Source organism: Pleurodeles waltl, chromosome 3_1 (assembly GCF_031143425.1).
Source record: "Pleurodeles waltl isolate 20211129_DDA chromosome 3_1, aPleWal1.hap1.20221129, whole genome shotgun sequence".
Classification (NCBI taxonomy): domain Eukaryota; kingdom Metazoa; phylum Chordata; class Amphibia; order Caudata; family Salamandridae; genus Pleurodeles; species Pleurodeles waltl.
Window position 1 is genome coordinate 731,411,429 of NC_090440.1, and position 19,509 is coordinate 731,430,937.

General features: G+C 42.2%; 1 protein-coding gene across 1 annotated transcript in view; it reads right to left on the reverse strand.

The window, feature by feature from the left end:
* The window catches only part of DCDC1 (doublecortin domain containing 1), a 1,098,140-nt gene that overhangs the window by 58,218 nt on the left and 1,020,413 nt on the right, over window positions 1–19,509 (reverse strand). Inside the window, exons 33-34 of the mRNA XM_069223476.1 lie at window positions 18,044–18,199; window positions 14,757–14,858 (exon numbers count right to left, since the gene is read on the reverse strand). Coding sequence (XP_069079577.1) covers window positions 14,757–14,858; window positions 18,044–18,199 — 258 coding nt within the window. The remainder of the gene's footprint in view (window positions 1–14,756; window positions 14,859–18,043; window positions 18,200–19,509) is intronic.

Sequence of the window (19,509 nt, forward strand, 5' to 3'; positions counted from 1 at the left end):
GTTTTCCATATGTCTGATTTTTTTACCGCTTGACCATACGTACAGACATTAGTGTTTTTAATAACAATTGCAGAACATGATTTAGGCAACAAGAGGTGAAACAGGAAATGCTGATGATTTATATAATAATATGTATTCTCGCGATCTTAAATGATCAGTCTGCTATGAACACGTCACATCCAGGTATGAACACCTAGGTTTTGCACAGATTCTGTAATTCCTCCCTTTCTGCTGATTGACAAACACATATGGAGGGAGGGCAGCTGCCAATGGTACAGCATGGTCATGGATAATAACAACAAGAAGCGCAGAGCACCTGCAGAAGCTGAAAGGTATTAACACAAAAAACATTCGTATGCCCGCTTAGTGACTAGGAAAAGTGCTGCCTCTTGCCCTGCCCACTGCAGTACCAAAACACCTACACTTCTGCAACAAGGTAGAGAATCCAGGCCATTCATGCCGCCCGCTGGACAGTGGATAGAGAATGGTATGTCCATCAAACAACAAATATGCGCAGAGATGGTGTTAGACCTGCCAGCCTTCGGGTGATCTTCCCCCAAACATTTTGCCTCTCCTCCTCCATGTTGCTGAACCTATTAGTGCTGGTCTTAGGACTCTGGGCACTTTATGACTGCTAACCAGTTCTAAAGTGATTGTGCTAACTCCCTAAAACATGTTACTTTGGTGCGTAACAAACTGACATCTTTAATTCACTGATACGTCGCTAGTATAGTGCACTACTTGTGCTCAGGGCATATAAATTAAATGCTGCTAGTGGGCCTGAAGCACTGATTGTACCACCCAATTAAATAGCCCTCTAAACATGTCTTAGGCGTGTAAGCCCGTGAGTGCAGTTTTAAACTGTCCTGTCAACTGTCAATTATCAACTGTCCATAAACCGTTTTCCAGACCCATACCTTCTTTTTTAGGGTTGAGTCTGCGTTGCATGCGCTTGTGCATGCGTTTCACTAAGCGAGACGCTTTAGGAATTAAAAAGGGCTCAAAGCCCCGTCCACATTACGTCAGTGTCTTTTATTGGCTCGTGGGCTTGCCTGTTAGAATCTGCTTTATTTCATTAGTGGAAGGCATGCATACGTCATGCCTTTTCCAGGTGGATAGCCCTCCTCGAGCGCATCGACAAAGTACAGAAAACATGCGAGGCTCACTGCTTTCCGTCCGGATCATGGACTACTTTTTCTCTATTTTCCCAGTGCGATCTCGCTTGGCAGAAGTCGAGCGTTTTACATAATATCGACCCTGTTACACAGTTAATTGCACTTTTTCCAGTTACGTACATAATTGCACTTTGCCGATAGGTTTCATTACCAGTGAAAAGTCCGGTTAGGAGTTTACAACGCTCTCAGCTCTAACATGACCAAATGCGAGACCCGTTGCATTGCAAATGCTTGTTAATAAATGTGTCACCCCTTGGCCCTGGACAGTCCAGAGGGCAAAGTGCAATTTATTTAAAAAGTAGGATGTGTACTTTTAAGTTTTACATGTCCTGGTAATGAAAAACTCTTAAATTAATTGTTCACTACGGCAAGTGGTATCTCTCTCATAGGCTAACACTGGTGTTACCTTTTTAAAACATTGTTTCTTTATTTGTATTTTTTAATGATAAAAGGCATAACATCCATAATTATCAGCAAAGAATAGTACACATCCATGTAACCGTACATTTTAAACTTTTACATTGGCATTTGCAGCTCAATCATTTATGATTGATATATCAGTATCCCTACACCCATCATGATGTATAGCTTTCATTCAGCTTTTGGTAATATTATATATTCTCGAAATTGACAGACTGGTTACCTCCAATGTCTAGTACCATAGGTAAGAGCAGGGCTCTAAATAGGCTGGTACTGTCCGGTACGGAGTACCAGCACTTTTTTATTTTGTGAGGGAGAGTACCTGCACTTATCAAAAAAAACGTAATGCTTTTCTTTGCAGAGTACCTGCACTTCTATTTTTCCTTTTTAAGCACTGGGTGAGAGGGGCTAGAAGATATATTGTTAGATAGCACCATCTTGTGTAATACAATAAACACTAAAGTTTGAACAGAACAATCCTTATATACCCAACATTCCCCCCTCCCAGTGCTTAATTTGAGCCGGTGATTTCCAGTGCGGGGGACGCCATTTATTTTTTAGGGTTGGCACTTATTTTTCTGTCTCAAGCATTTACTGCGAGCAAAAGATACATATGGGAAAGACGGAGACAGAGAAAAAAGAAAAAGCGTCACAAAGGAAGAGACAGAAAGTTGCAAGAGTGAGCTGAAGGGACAAGATCGGCTGTAAATGGATTAAAGAGGCATGAGATGGCTTTAGGATTACGCTGCCTCAGTATTCTGTGCTTGCTATTTATGCAGCAGCCATGTGTTTCAGAGGAGAGCTTTGGGCACCAGCATGTGTTTATTTACAAATTAAGCACCTTTTCGTTCCCAACCTCCTTCCTAACATTTGCCCATCATAGCTTATCGAATATTGCATAAATTATCCACTGTTCCGCATTGCCAACCTTCCTCGTGCTTGCCTGGTGCTTCTCAGACATATTACCTGCCCGTTCCATCCCTCTCTTCCCCAGCATGGTCCATCTCCTGCTTTGAGGCTCTATCTGGAGCCTTCAATATTACCTGTATCATTGCTCCCAGGGATAGTAAATCATCGAGGACTTTATCAACCCTGCAGGGTTTCCGCATATGTGCCTCCCTCTATTCCAGCCCATTCCTTTAAATCTTTACGCCAGTCCTCTTGTCTGGGAGATCTAGGGCTTATCCAACTAATTACTATTCACATGTTTGCAACTATGAGTCCCAGTAATGCAAAGCGGCGACTTAATTTTTCCTTTGGGTTATATGGGATTAGGCCCAGCACACATTGTTTAATTGTACACAACACCCCCAACCTGTCACCTCCCAATTGTGCTGCAATATTCCTGTCCAGTATATCATTATAACCGGGCACCACCACATCATGTGCAAAAAATCAACCACTGCTGCCCCACATCTAGGACATTACAGTGACCCTGAGGTTTACATGGCGTGTAGCCTCTTTGGGAAAAGGTGCGTCACATGTACTATATTAAATTGAATAAATGTAAACCTAGCACTGATGGGGACCTTGCAAACTTATGGTTATATCTTGGACCAGTCCCTAGGATTAAAGGGTTCCTCGTGGTCCACTGCCATCACTCGGCACATTTATTCAAAGGGGCGCACTATCCACATGTCTAATTCTGGGGCATATGGTGCTTTGCCTAGTACTGCTCTTTCCCACAACAGGCCCATCTGCCGGATCAAGTGCGGGAACACATCCGGCATTATTCCTCCACACATCAATAGCACCCAAAGTCGGTGGCCTTCATGAGTGCTCTCCAATAATACGTACAAACCAAAAAGGGGAGAGAGGAAAAGTTCCCTTGCCATCCCCCCAAATTATTGAACCACTACCACAAAAAGGGACAAGAAAGAACCAGCAGACGCCCACAGAACAAATCAGAGCTCTACCTTAACGGGAAGCAGTGCTGGGTTGTTAAAAAGTGCCCTCACCCACTAATCGTGGCATGATTCATCATCGGGAGATGGGACTTATTTTTCATCATAAGGCTTTGAGCAAGAGAAAGAGACAGATAAATTTAAACAAATAGTGACAATGAGGAAAGGTAGACATTATGAAAAATAACCTGTGAGAGTTAGATAAAAAAGGAAGATTCTTTCACAAATATCTATCTGCGGTTCCGAAGATTAAATAAACCACGTGGGGAGCTTTTGGACTTCAGGGAAATATTGCGGAATCTCCAAGACTGTTAAATACAGAATCAGATTATATCTGCGGTTTACTAAGTGACTTCAAACCTGGCTGCTTGACATCAATTTGAATTTGGCTTCCAAAAATTAAGTTCTGAGGCAATACTGCCACACGGTGGCAAATTCTTATAACGTAGCTGAATTCTCTGTTTATTTGGCTTTCTAAAATAAGAATGCTTTTACGAAAGGGGATATGGGACCATCTCATGTTCATCATAACATACAATCTAATTTTGAAGACTGTTAGATGTTGCAGTCCCCTGCATCGTTCAGAACATATTATCCCTTGTAAAGGTGTCAACAGTGGGTCGATTGGAACAAGGCTACAGAGAGTAATTCTAATTAGAATAGCTATGTGATGCATCAGCCATTCAAGAAAATTCAGCAGCTCATGAAAGTATGTTGGGGTTCTTAGCTGGAGCATCGGGAGACGTTGTAATTAAGACAGGAGTGTGAGCGAGTCTATGAAGTTTCACCCTTCCTGGCCGTGTCCACTAGCACAGGTTAGATCCTATGGAAACAATTGGAAAATATCGGGGATCTCTAAAGAAGCTTACCTAAAACTGTAATCAATTAATTTCTGGCACTGTTTTTTCTTGACACTATCAGATAATATCAATGGACTATAGCATTTAGTGCATGTATTTATATATTACATCAGTGGTTCACAACCTGTGGTCCAGGGACCCGTGGGGGTCCGCAAAGCCGTCTCAGCGGGTCCCTGACTTTTTAAAACATACTGTAAATGTCATGGAATCTGTATTTAGAGGCTAAAAATTAAATTAGTATCCTCAAATTGATTTGTGGGAGCAGTGCAGGTCCATCAAACAGAATATAGTATAGCAGATGCGTGGCTTCAATTGAATTTAGAAAAGCTCCAAACTTCATATTAAAGTTATTTTTTTATTTGTTGTATTTATACATGTTTGCAAATTAAGTAAAATGTGCTATCATTTGTGTATGTGTTCGATGAATGCTTGTTTCTATATTTCTGTGTACTGTTTTGCATTTTAAATCATCCACAATATTTAGCCTGGGAGTCTCCGGATTCCGGTAATGATTCAGTGGGGATTGCCAGGTTCTAGTAATGATAAAGTGGGGGTCCACAGAAGTCAAAAGGTTGGGAGCCACTGTATTGCGTCATTACGAACAAGAAAGCATGAATGTTCATAACCTCAGGTGTTTATTGCTAGGGATAGATGTTTCATTTTTTGAGGATATTTTTTTTTTTTCACAATTTAAAGAACAATTAAAACACATTTTATAGAAATGTATGATAATTTCAGGGATACCAAAAATATTTTACACACACACACATTTACTATTCTAACTCCACACGGTCTTTGATTCTAGGGGCAATTAAAAAGCGGGCAGAGGAAAATATAACTGCATGTTTAGTTTATAATACACTCATTTAAAAGTACCTAAACACACCATGGGGACCAGTTCTCACAAAGATAGTGTTTGTCTGGTTCTGTCAGGGCTTGCCCAGACTGCGTGGACTGATCAGGTCCTCACAGTGGGACGCACAGATGCACACACAACGCACACACGCGCACACACAAGTGTGTAATTTTGACTATAAGTAACCAGTATGTAGAGGTCTTTGCTATCATCACAATGACCCCAGCAGTTAATGATTTGCAGTTAAGTTACACAAGTTTCACCAATGGCTGCAAGAAGAAAACAGATGTTTTCCACAATAATGTGTCTTAACTTTTAGTTTTAGAAAAGGCATGCACATGTTTAGCAAGATCATCACCAAATGTTGTGTTTTTGGCAGATGTTTAATGTATGTAATTGAATACATATCCAGAGAGTAAAACGTTAATATTCTGTGCTGGCAAAATGTCAAAAGCCCTTGTCTGTGAAATAACCAGTGAAATTAGCATATGGCTGTCACCCACGGACAATAAGTCTATACACATTTATAGAAACAAGATTCTAAACATCTCTTCAATAAGGACATTTAGTCTGAGATGTACGAGAAAATGACGTAGAGCGACGCTGCACCAAATTTTGCAGTGTCACGCACTGTCATTGTCAAAACACAGGGATGCACCAAATTTAAGAGAATCCCTGTGTTGCCCCCTGCGCTGGGACTAAATTTGCTGCTGAGCGCCAATGCAGCCACCCTTGTGCCATGGTACAAGTATATCTGCACTGTGGGGGAGATTGTTTTGGGCAAGAAGGGGCACCTTCCTGCACAAAAACAATCTTCAATGATGATTTGCTCTTTCTATGTGTGCTGCAGAATGTTGCACACATAGAAAGAACAAAAAATGAGGAGAAATGAAAGCTTTATTCCTTGTTGCGGCATGCTAATGCAACTCCTGGGGTGGCGTTACATTTTGGCACTGCCTCAGGTTTACAAAAACTCATTAATCTGGGGCAGTGTCAAAATGCAAAGGGTTGCTGTGCCACGCCCACAGCAACACCCATTGCATGCCCCTTTCAGGCAAAGTTCTGCCTGTGATGGGGCTGCATTTGCAGGGTGGTGTTAAACCACAAAAAGTGGCTTAACGCCACTGTAGGAAAGTGCCACTGTTGGCATGGTGACCCCCCCACACACTTTTTGCCTAATATTGATGCCAACTTTGATTAAAGGTGTGCTGGGATCGTACTAACCAGGCCCCAGCACCAGTGCTCTTTCTCAAAATCTGTAAATGTGTTTCCTAGCATGTGTTATGCATCCCAAAGGACCGGTCACCAATCACATGCACACTGCCTTTGCAGCTTGTGTGTGCTGGTGGGGAGAAAAAGACAAAGTCGACATGGCACCCCTCTCAGGGTGCCATGGCCACAAACCACTGCCTATTGCATAAGTAAGTCACCCCTCTAGCAGGCCTTACAGCCCTATGTCAGGGTGCACTATACTGCAGGTGAGGGCATAGCTACATGAGCAATATGCCCCTACAGGGCCTAAATCCATTCTTAGACATTGTGAGTGCACTGTAGCCATATTGACTACATTGTCTGGGAGTTTGTCATTATGAACTCCACAGCTCCATAATGGCTTCACTGAATATTGGGAAGTTTGGTATCAAAATTCTCAGTGCAATAAACCCACACTGATGCTAGTGTGGGATTTATTGAAAAATGCACCCAGAGGGCATCTTAGAGATGACCCCTCTATGTTAGCCAAACTGCTAGTGCAGGACTGACCAGTCTGTACCAGCCTTCCACTTTCAGACAAGTGCCTCACACCTCCCCCCTGCAGGAATTGAAACACCTGGTGGTGAGCCTCAAAGGCTTAAGCCTCGAGTTACAGTGCCCCAGGACACCCCAGCTAGTGGAGTTGCCTGTCCCCAGACAAAGCACCACTTTTGGCTGCAAGTCCGATGGGAAAATTAGAGAAAACATGGAAGAGTAACCACCTCAGCTAGGACCATCCATCTTAGTTTGGAGGACAGGGACCAATAGGGTTAGGTTTGGCTCCTCCTCCCCAAAGGGAGTGGACACCAGAAGGGAGTAGCCACTCTCAGGGACAATAGCTATTGGCTACTGCCATCTGACCCCTGTAATGCCCCTGAATCCAGGATTTAAGGGCTCCCCTGAACCCAAGTCATCAGATTAGTGGTGACCCGACAAGAAAGAAGAAGGACTGTTAAACTGAAACCCCAGCAGAGAAGATGGAAGACGAAAACTGACTTGGTCCTAGCCCTACCGGCCTGTCTCCTGCTTCAAAGAACATGCACAAGAACAGCGATGCATCCTGAGGGACCAGTGACTTCTGTCAAGCTCCAGACGACTGCCCTGCATCTCAAAGAGCCAAGAACTGCTGAGGATAGTGTCCGTGTCCAAAAATAAACTACACCAAAGGACTCCAGAACCTCCCCGGATCTGTAAGTCCTAACCACTCTGCACCCGATGCCCATGGCCCGTGTTCAGGAGGCCCAACCAACTACAGAGAACTCCCCAGGTGATTCTCAGCAAGTGCCCACACTGGGTTGACCGCTCCTGTCCCTCACAACAATGCCTGCAGTGTTAATCCAGAGGACCCCCCTGACCACGAAAACTCCGGATGAAAATATCTGATGCCTAAAGGTACAATGCACTCGCAGCCCCCAGGCCTTGAAGAATCCGACCACAGGTGCAGCAACATTCAGCAGACAGCCCACCTACTTGTCCCGCCTGTGGCTTTCCCGAAGTGACCCCCTGGAACCAGCCTGCAGCGTCTAATTGGCCCCCGGGGTCCCCTGATAGGGAAGCACTGGGAGTGTGACGCTCTGTTTTCACCCTGCACCCCGCCATGCCTGGGCCGCTGATGGTGTGTGTTTGGTGCCTATTTGTGTCCCCCCGGTGCTTCTCTAAACTCCCCAGGTCTGCCCTCTGAAGATGCGGGTACTTACCTACCAGCATATCTGAAACCAAGAGCCCCCAGTCTCCACCGGAGCCCATGATAAATTTGCCTCAGCTTTGACCTCTGCACCCGGCTGGCCCTGTGTTCCTGGTGATGGGTGTTTGGGGTTAACTTGAGCCCCAACCTGTGGGCTTCCTAACTCCCGGAGACTGGAACTCTAAATCAAGTACTTACCTATAAATCGCACTAACTTTTCTTTCCCCCAGGAACTGTTTCTGAAAATTGCAGTGTGTCAACTTTTAAAACAGATTATTGACATTTATTCTTAAACTGTAAAATTTACTGATTCCAATCAAAGTGATATTGATTCATATGTGAAATATGTATTTTTCAATGTACTTACCTGCAACTTGAATCTTGTGGTTCTAGAAATAAATTAAGTAAAAATATTTTTGCTATATAAAAACCATTGGTCTGGAGTTAAGTCATTGAGTCTGTGCTTCTTCTATTGTGTGTGGGTGTACAACAAATGCTTTGCACTACCCTCTGATAAGCCTAACTGCTCGACCACACTACCACAAAACAGAGCATTATTATCTACTTTAGCCTCTGTTAAGCCTCTGGGGAACCCCTGGACTCTGTGCACACTATATCTCATTTTGATATAGTATAAACAGAGCCAGCTTCCTACAGCCACCTTGTAAATACCGCACAGTGCATTGCGCCACCAGAGGGTCACTAACTAAAAGTTAAGCTCTGGTGGCGATAAGGCCTTGTAAATCTGGCCCTATGAATTTGCTATTGACTTACTAGCAAAGTAATATGATTTCATTTTTTACAGTTTGCAAGAGTACACACAAGTAAATCAAAGTAAACTGTGATGATACAATAGTCACCATCATACGCAGCTCAAATCTTACTGAGCTCCTACTTCTGATCTGATCCCAGCCCAGATACATTATTATGGCGTATCAGACCATGCTGCATTGTGCAAGGGGGAGAAGAGAGCACAGAGCCATATTTCTTATCAAGCATTGTCTAAGCCAACTGGTCTTGCCTATGGGAGAGCTATTGGCTTTGCCAAATTCTTTTAGCCATTTTGCACAGTAGCATGGTAGAAAGTTAGAAAAGAAAAGCAATATGACATACCAGGGTTGACCACAAAGGTCAAGGATCTATTTTTGTACTATGGGATTGTTATCTGCATTCACAAAAATAAAACATTTAGTTATCCTACTTCTAAGCTGAAGTTCACCTGTTGGCCCTGCATGAAGACACTGCCAAAAAGCCCCTGCAGAGCAGGGAGAGAAGTGCCATTTGCATCCTTGTAGCATCTTGAAACCAACTGTGTGCATTGTAGGTGCTTTTTTCTGGTGGGACAGGAGGGGGCAAGCAACAAAGTGCTGGGGGTGGATGTGGCAAGCAACAACAGTGGAGGAGCAGATCGGACAAGTAACACTACCGGAAGAGGGCGGGGGGCATGGTAAACAACAATGTGGGAGGTGGGAGTGATGAAAATGTCAAGTGAAAGGAAAAAAGTACTTCTGAAAGTGGCAAACAGTGAAAGGACACTTGGCAAGGTAGGCAGTAGTTGGGCCATGCTCCAGGGTAGGGACAAACATATGAAGAGGAAGTGAAGATGGCACTAACTGACCAAAGAGAAGAATGGAAAGTGATAATTAACCCAACCAGTGTTAAGCAATGGATGGGCTTTAAGCCTCTGTAAGTATATACAATATCTCAGGTGAGACTTAAATTATAGGGCGTTGGGTGGTGAGAGAAAGGGAAAATTGTCAGAGACAATCATACCCATGTGCATAAATCAACCGAGAGTGGCACCAACACATTCAGAAGTGCTAGGGTGAAGGCAGGAGAGTGTTTAATGAAGGGGTATAGATGTGGCCTGCCTCTGGTGAAACATCCTCTATCTAGCAGCCTTTACCTTGCAGAGCCTTTACCATGCATTCCTTACAGTGCAGGTAAATACCATGTAGGTAAGTATTTGTACATTTACCACACAATATTTTACCACACAGGTAAGTATTTTGTTTAACAATCATTCTTATTTAAAAAAAAGTTATTTTAGGGTTTAGGGATACATAGAGGTAAAGGGAAATGAAGGTGACTTCATGGCTCAGGCGTGAGTAGAGGTAAAGGGAGGTGAGGGTAACTTGATGGTTCAGGGGTGGCTAGATGTAAAGGGTGGTGAGGGTAACTTGAGGGCTCAGCGGTGAGTGGGGGTAAAGGGAGGTGATGGTGACTTGATGCCCAAAAGCTCAGGAGTGGGCAGGACTAAAGGAAGGTGAAGGTGAGTTGAGGGCTTAATGGTGGGTTGAGGTAAAGGGAGGTGAGTGCGACTTTGAGGGCTAAGGTGTGGGTAGAAGTAAAGGGAATTGAGGGCGTTTTGAAGGTACCGGGTGGGTAGAGGTAAAGGAAAATGAGGGTGCTTTGAGGAGTCAGGGGTGAAGAGTGGTAAAGGGAGTTGAGGGTGGCTTGAGGTTATGGGCTGGGTGGAGGTAAAGGGAGGTCATGGTGACTTTAGGTTCTGTGGTGGGTAGTGGTAAAGAGAGATAAGGATGAGCTGACTTTAGTTAATAGGGGTGGGCAGAGGTAAAGGTAAAACACAAACCTTTTGAAATCACTACATGTTTAATAATGAATAAAACATCCTCTAAATTATAAAAGAAGTAACCAACAAATAAGTAAATGAGACATGGCGACAAAACCATGTACTGTATGGTTAAAGTCTTAAACAAAGGGGGTATGTTTACAGTTTCATCATTAATAAAAGCTGCAGGCAGCTGCAATTTATATTTCTTAAATTGGTCACATGCCACAAAGTTTTATTATTGCTAGTTGTTTGCATTTAGCTCCTATAAATACGTGGAATTGTGAGTTTCAACTTTGATGGTATAAGATGACATAATCAGAGTGCAAGCAGCACAGAAAAATAAATAAATCAGTATTTGGTCCATACTCCAGGGAAGAAAAGAAACACACATGGATGAAGTGAAGCTGAAATGTGCTGACGCGCTTACCAGTGAAAAGGAAGCAAATACGAATTACAATGAAACTAACCAATGGTAAATAATGGGTGGGCTAAAAGCCCATTTTCACATTTCTTTTTTTAAGAAACAGTAGATTGCCTTAAGGATAGTGCATGCACACTGGCTCAGACAAGACCTAAAACAACCTGCTTTTGTCATCCTCTGCACCAGTGCATATAAAAAGGCTGGCTCGCATGATGCAGAGTCTCACGGTATGTTGCAGTAGTGAGTGTGCACTGCCTACCACAGGATTTATACCGGAAGGATACCCTTGCAGTACAAATTTGTATGCTAAGACAAACTCTGAAGCATCCCATACACTGGATGTGTGCTATGCACTGCAGAACACATGCAAATGTGTGGGCTATTAGGAGAAATTAAAGCATTTACCCTTTTCAGTGACTTCTTTTATGCGGTGATATATCGCCTGCAGAGTCCACACCAAAGCACTATGTTTAAATGCAATTTCATGCAAAAGTACAAATGGATTTAATGAGGTTCCTTGGTAAAACTGTCTACCAGTGACAGGATCCGAGGGCACAACTACCACAAGGGCTGCTCTGTTCAGTAATCTATCTTATATATAGATTTTGGGTGAATCACATATTTTATACAGTCTTTCAAGAAACATATTGCATAGGTCCAAGGAGATAAACAAGAAAAATGATACAAAACGTTTTAAGCACCACATCAGCAGAATACTCTTGTGCTTTACAAGTACACATGAAGGTCGTATCTTAATATTTGTCCAATCCCAGTGCAAAATGCACTAGTGATCTTCCACTGGCTAGAGACTTTGCACTGCCCCTGACATATTTGGACATATTTACTATTACTACAGGCAACAGAGCACAGCAAGGGAATTTTTGCTTTGTAAATCCCATTTAAGGACAACATAAGTCCGTAGTAAATCAGGGTCCTAATTTCTGACTTTTGTACATGCCATTTTTTATCCATAGTAATTTGATTTGTATCATTTCCAGCATGTGAGAAGGTACTGCTCCTGTCACAAACAGATCTTTATACAAACACATATTCCTCTGTAAATCTCCAAATGAGCATAAGACTGTTTTAGTGATTACACACGACAATGTAACCTGTAAATTTCCAAATGAGCGCAAGACTGTTTTAGTCATTACACAATACAATACAATACTGGAAGCCATAAAACTGCATGTCTGTCTCTTACACTTCATCATACAACACACTGCTATGCGCTATGTCTTATACCACGATAACTGAACCTCTGTGGTCATCACACATGACATGGAAAATTAACATCCTTGCCACCACACACCCTACATGGTATAGCGTGATACTCATATAGGCAAGCACTTCAATGACCCACATAGGGGTAGTAAGGGCAATATAAATGCTGCAATACATAAAAATACAATCTCCCAGGTGGGAAATTCATATTGTGTCCATCCTCCAAAGCTCTGCAATGTGAACACCTGGCCCTACAATTCATCCCACCACAGTGGGTTTTCTTTTATAAGTTTGCCTTTTAACACCACATATTTCAAGTCTCTCACTAAATCTTGAAAACAGTGTGCATGGACGGCAGTAAAAGCAGGTCAGCCCCTACCCCCATATAATAGGTGCATTACATAAGTGCTCCCCATATCTAATTTCTTGGTTTCATATGGTGGGGATGATTGTGTATCATGTCAGTAACGACCATGGGCCTACCAAGGACAGTGAGAGGGGGTCAAAACACCTACTTGCTTTTGAGCTTATCCAACTGTATTTTAATATTTTCCTGACATGCCTGTGCGCTCTCTTAAATGGTGTAAACCCCTGGGTATCAAACTCCACCTGCTGCAATTGTAAGTCCCCTGGCCCAGCCTAGATACTGATGTGCTATGCCCACAGGGCAAACCATTGACTTGGACTGGTTAATCACCAAGCCACTATGATCCCTACAAATGTGAATTATCTTTAGTGCTCTCAGACCCGGCCACTCCGGGTCTTGTACGATGGTAAGCAGGTCATTAGTGTATATGAATATTTTATCTCCAGTACGCGGGGCCTACTCAAATCCTCAAAAAAGGCCATCCCTGCAGACCCCCTCTGCCAAAGGTTCAATTGCAACGGCAAGTTGAAATGGAGTAAAGTGTACAATCTTATCAGGTGCTGCTACAAATCAGGAAGGGATTTGATGCAACCCAACCCCTCAAAATCTTGCTGACAGGTTATCATACAAGAGTCATATATACTGAAGGATTTTAGTTCATTCTCTTCAAAAGTGCAAACAAAGTCCCACCTTATGTATCAAAGTCGTTCTCACAATTGACAATTAAAAGCACTAGTAATCCTTGCAATCTACCCATTAAGGCCAAAGCAGTATATAATCATCTGGTATGATGTTGAGTTGTTTTGTTGGTCATGAATCTGCTATGGTCCTGTCCCACCAATGACCAAATCTCTCTTGTCAACCAGTTAGCTGAAGCCTTACCCAGAATGGCCTTTCATTGTTAAAGGAAGTGTAGCCCGCCTCACTCCACAAGCACCTCAGGTGCCTTGTACACCATAAGCCCAGAATGAGGCAAAAGTATGTGTATGGGTGCAACCAGTCAGCTCATCCAAGGCCTTTGAGGAACAAAAGTAGAAGGGACTGAGACCTTCACACAAGGCCCTTCCACATTGTCTCACATGATAAAAACCACAACGAGTAATCCCCCCCACACGAGGGAAAGTCTAAGAATCCCTCCTAGACCACTAATTCTCGTTAGCAGGGGGCAGGGGAGGGGAATCACAAAACTCAGGTGTGGCTTATGCCCATCTCCCACACTGTAGGCAGGAAGATCCACACACTACTAGTCCCTTTCATGTGGGTTCAGCTGCGGCAAAACACCACCGGCGCTGAGGCAGCCCTCCCCCCCACTGCTGTCCTCCAGTACTCTGAAGAAGTCCTCAGACCAGAGGGTTCCACTGTCACTCATATGCAAGTTGGAGCTCGGTCGCTGCAGAGGTTGCTCCAAAGAACCCCACCAACATGGCCAATCCATTTTTCGCCAAGACCCGCACCATACAGCCTGCTCTGCCTTAGGATCCCTAAGGCTAACGACTGCTCAGGTTCTCCAGTTGCCTCAAAGCTGCTCACAGCAATTCCATACAGTTTGCAGAAAGAAGCTCTGGCATTCACTTCAAGATTTGAACAGGATTATCCTGGGTACGGTCTGAAGCAGTCTAGCCAGCAGCCACCATCTTGGCTTCTTGGTCAGATACCCTTGAACATAACATTTAGTTCATCAAAATTAGAGCCCATGGGCCAGATTGAGATCTTGACGGACAAGTTACTCCGTCACAATGGGGACGGATATCCCGTACACTGAAATGTAAATCCCATAGGATATAATGGGATTTATAGTTTGGCAGACTGGATATCCCGGAGTAACTTATCCCCCAAGATCTCATCAGCCCTTATATCTTTACAAACATGAAAACACAAATGTCCATAATCTCAAGTGTTTATTGTCAGAGCAGATATTTAAATTTTTTTCAGGAAAGATTTGTTTTCACAATTTAAAGAAAATAACCAAATCAAATTTTAGAAAAACATATTTCCCCATTCAATTTCAAATATACTGACCTTGCAGATGTCGAATTTTATGTTTCATGGCATTCAGATCAGCCAAAATATTTTCTTTCTGTAGCCATTCCTCCTTCTTGCGTTCTTCCATCTGCTGTACGGCTGGAATGTAACAGAACAATACTCATAATATACACAAATCAGAACAGTTGAATATATGTTTTCCTTCTGAAATCACAAAAAATCCAACTTATTGCTAAGTTTAGACTTATTAAAAGAGATAGTTTAAGACAGAAAGCTGTATTTCATTGCTGTAGAATCCACAATTAAAAATTGCTCAGGTGCATCCTCAATAAAAATGTGCTTACTCACCTACCCAGAACCACTTGTGCTTCCCATGTCTACACATAAAAAGATCAACACTTTACAGTCACATGTATGTGGAATTATCTCCAGTGATTCTGCAATGATCTGTGTTCAAATAAAAAAGGAAGCCTAGGGCAAATTGTGGTAGAGAAGATAGAACCATAGTTGCTCATACACTCACAAATGCACTCACAAATAAACTTGCTACACATGCATTTTTTTCTGGTGGCTTTGGCATCTGATTGGTGCTTAGGGGATTTGGGCTTCATTTCCTGCATAGCTGCTTTTTCTTTGTTCCTTCATGGACAGGGTGATATTGAGGCTAGATTCTTCTTTTGTACATGAATGTATCCATTGACACCTAAAATATTTTCTTCTTTCTATTACTGTTTTCTGATTCCACTGCTCCCAGGTAGTTCTTTCTCGATTTGCTGAATAGTTAGAGAGTGCTTCCTGCTGCTTGTCAATGGAATTGGATTAGCAACATTAGCAACATCTTAAAATTTATTCTATAGCAGGGACTTCTATGTGAGGAGCCGTACTCGTGGCACCTATATTCATTGCTTGTTCTTTTCTAATGTTGTAGGTGTCTTTCACATTTGTTTCTCACTAATGTACTTAATGATATACGGTATTCTGTTGTTTTCTCTGTGAGGATCCTTCAGGCCTGTACAGGTGGACTACTTTGGCATTTTTTACATGAGTAATGACTAAAATGATAAGATGGTTGAAGAGATAGTAATTCGGTGGGTTCCCTTCAGCACCTAGATTGGGCACCCTTATTTCAGCTCTAAGCCCGTATCCTGTGCCATTTCACATATAAACACATTTTATTAGTTTTGTTATATTTTAGCACAGCTTGCTTTTCAGCTTGGTTGTTTTATATTTTAATCAGCTAACTTTCTGAGAAGGCATAGTTGTCTGTGTCCCTTACATGCATTTCACTCTGTACCCTGATCAAGGCTGTCATGTTCTATACACAATAGTTTACCTGGTATTGTTGCTCCAAGAGTCACGGAGTTAACCCTCAACCTCAGACAAATCACAGCAGGCCTGTTCGTAGAACACAACATGTTTTGTTATATCACACCGCATAGGCCGAAGGAGGATAGAGGACATTCCAGCCATGACTGTTTGAGGGTTTCACCACTTCGTTGACCGCTTCGTTGATCCTCACCTTGTCTTTCCAGCCAACTGGGAGGATTGCCAGACAACGGGCAGACCATTGCCTGTCTTTCAGGCATGGGGTCAGGACTCTTCCCATAGACCAGATTAGGAAGAAGGGCTAACACCACTAGGCGCTCAGGTTTAGACATTAGAGTGTTGTTAGGAATCACTAGATTTTATGATTAGATCAGGGTGGTGAGACTGTTTATATTTTATTCTATGATGGTCACAATCATCACTGTACTATGTTTCAGGTGCCTAATAAACGCAACTGCTTTTTATCACTGGATGCAATTGCTTCAGTAAATAATAAAACGTGCCCTGCACCTCTTTGTCTGCCTTAGCATGTGTGACACCTTGTGTAACCAAGAGAAAGGGGTATGATCTGTCCACCATGACTTCCCTGAGGAGACAGAGGGGGTTATTACAACTTTGGAGGTGGTGTTAATCCGTCCCAAAAGTGACGGTAAAGTGGCGGATGTACCACCAGCCGTATTACGAGTCCATTATATCCTATGGAACTCGTAATACGGCTGGTGGTATATCCATCACTTTACCGTCACTTTTGGGACGGATTAACATCTCCTCCACAGTTGTAATAACCCCCAGAGTGTCAAATCTCCTTCACATTCTAGGTTTGGGTGAGGTGCTGCTAGCTAGCCGACAAAGTCAGGCCGACAGCTTCCAGTCGGTGTGGGACTGACTCATTCACTCACACTCGGTGGTGCTGCTGCCCTAAACTAAGCAGTCTTACCTCCAAGGTAAGAGTCCTACGACATTGTAGTTAGCAAGTGACAAGTTGGAGTCATTTAGGGTTAGGCATGTATAGTCCCTATCAGAGGAGGATAGGGTTTTAACTTTAATCTAGTTAAGACTGTGAGCCTTTTTCATAATGTTTTTGTGCATCTAAAGCAGACTTTGCAGTCCATATATCTTTAAGTACCAGTGTACAAACACTTTTGCCATACTTGAAAGTTGGTTTTGCACTTGTAAATGGATTTACTCCCGCAGATGATTCAGTGTGAATAAATGTAACCTTATGGGTGGGGAGTGAGCATATCAGGAAAAGGCTGCAGTAAAAGTTTGTAACCACAGACAAACCTACACATTTTCAGCTATGCACAAGCGATTTTCCGGCCTGATTTATCATGCTGGAAATGATTGGGTATTTACTCCTGTCAAAGACAGAAGTACATTCAGAGTGGAAAAGGGAAACAGCCTTCAAAATAGTGAACGTGCCTGGAAACGGGGATCCCCAAAGGGAAAAGTATTTTTCCTATGGAGAAACACGAGACGAAAAATTAGTAAGTGCATTCGCTCTGTCTTATTTTGTTTATGAAAATATGCTTGGGTATACATTTGCATTCAAAACTTTTCCAAATTTTAAACTTAAAAGCTGCGACTGGTAGAGATTTCCAACTGTAACTTGGAAAAATGTTGTGAATTCTAAAAACTTAAAAATTTGCACCCATGCATGTTAGTTGCAGGTGCAAATTATTATTTTTTTAGAAGAAGACCTCTTATGTCAATTAGTATGTTAATGAGATGCCTATTTAGGGAGGTGACAAGGTCGCGCAAACAAGGAGATTGCCAGTAAGTAAACACATCAATATCAATATATTATGCGTTGATAACGATACAATTTGTTTAGCAAAACCGCTATAAAAACGATATTCCCCACAAAATTAATTCAGTTTAAGGCAGCCAGGCTTTTGTCCTCGTTATAGTAAGTTAAAGCCGACGTTACCTTTCCACATAAAATATGTGCCACATTATTTTCTTAATATCTCTCTCTCTTGGTAACATCCACTTACCATCCAAAGAGAGAAAAGGCTCTCCACAGGAAACCCATACATCAACTGGGTTTCTGAGTATTAGCGTTAGCAGAGCATCGTCCATATTTTCCAAGTCTTGTGCCGTCACTTTTGTGTGAGGAGTTGATTTATTTCCTACTTTCCTTGACTGCTTGACTACAAGGGGAAAAATGCAATTACGTTCATGTCAGTTTTGTATTAATATGCATTCTTGAAGCATTTGAATATGAAGAGTACTGATTAACTGTTAAATGTTATCTTGAATTAGGTTCTTTCATGTTTTTAAAATGATGTTCGTAGACGAATGAAAGAATGCAATTCCAAACCCATAATCAGAGTGATCTGAAAATTAACAATAGCTAACATATTTATGAATGATGCTGCAGGGGAACAATTACATATTTAACTAAAAATGAAAATTGTGCGATTTCAGAATATATGATGTAGTTTATTCAATATTATAACATTTTTCAATGCAAAGAGAATTCACACGTGGTGCAGATATAAACGACCCATGCTTGAAAGTAGCCCCCTCCCACATAGTAACTGGCTATATAAAGTATCGTCCACTTCAATGCTAAAAAAGAATACACCAATATTGATTGCCAAATGTGCACCATTTTGTTGTGCATGTACAACCACTATCAGAATCCTATGGTCATTAGCTCCAAGTGCTGCTAGGATTTTCACCATCAATTGAGTCAAACCGGTTCTAAACTGCAGAAGTTAGCACTGAGAAAGTACATCATTTGGTATGTGTTGGCCGGCAGCTCTTGCCTTAAGTACGGACTTCGGGCTGATTTGAGTGTTATGGGATTGCTATTTTACCTTTGTACGACTGTGGAGGTCTAACTAAAAAAGTAACACTAGATTCTTTGATTTCCATTATGAGTGACTGTTAGAAATGGGGTTGCTGGTTGGTTAGGGTATGCACCTCAGCCAGGCAGAACCTACCCACTCTAGTCAGTGCAAGGGAGTTACACGTCCAAGATAACCCCTGCTCACCCCCTTGGTAGCTTGGCACGAGCAGTCAGGCCTATCCCAGAGGCTATGTGTAAAGCATTTGCACAACACACACCACAAAGTAAACACAACACTGAGCTATGTAAAAATAAACTATTGCACAAAACATAATTAGGCCAATATTACACGTAAGTAATACTCTGCTACCTTAACAGTTGTCAGAACGTTATACAAGTTACTAATACTCTGCAAGAATACGCAGTTGTCACATTAGAACACGTAAGTACTCAGGATTCTGCAACATAAGCAGTAGTCAGGAATTACAGTAAGGATTCTATGCACTTTCATGAATAACTCCTAAATACCCATAAAAGAAACATTAGAAAACATCTCACAAGTCATAAAAATGCATATCAGCAAATCATGCCCATAAAAGGAACATTAGCACGTATATGTAATGGTAAGAAAAACAAGTAAAACATATGAATTCTCCTAGGTCCATA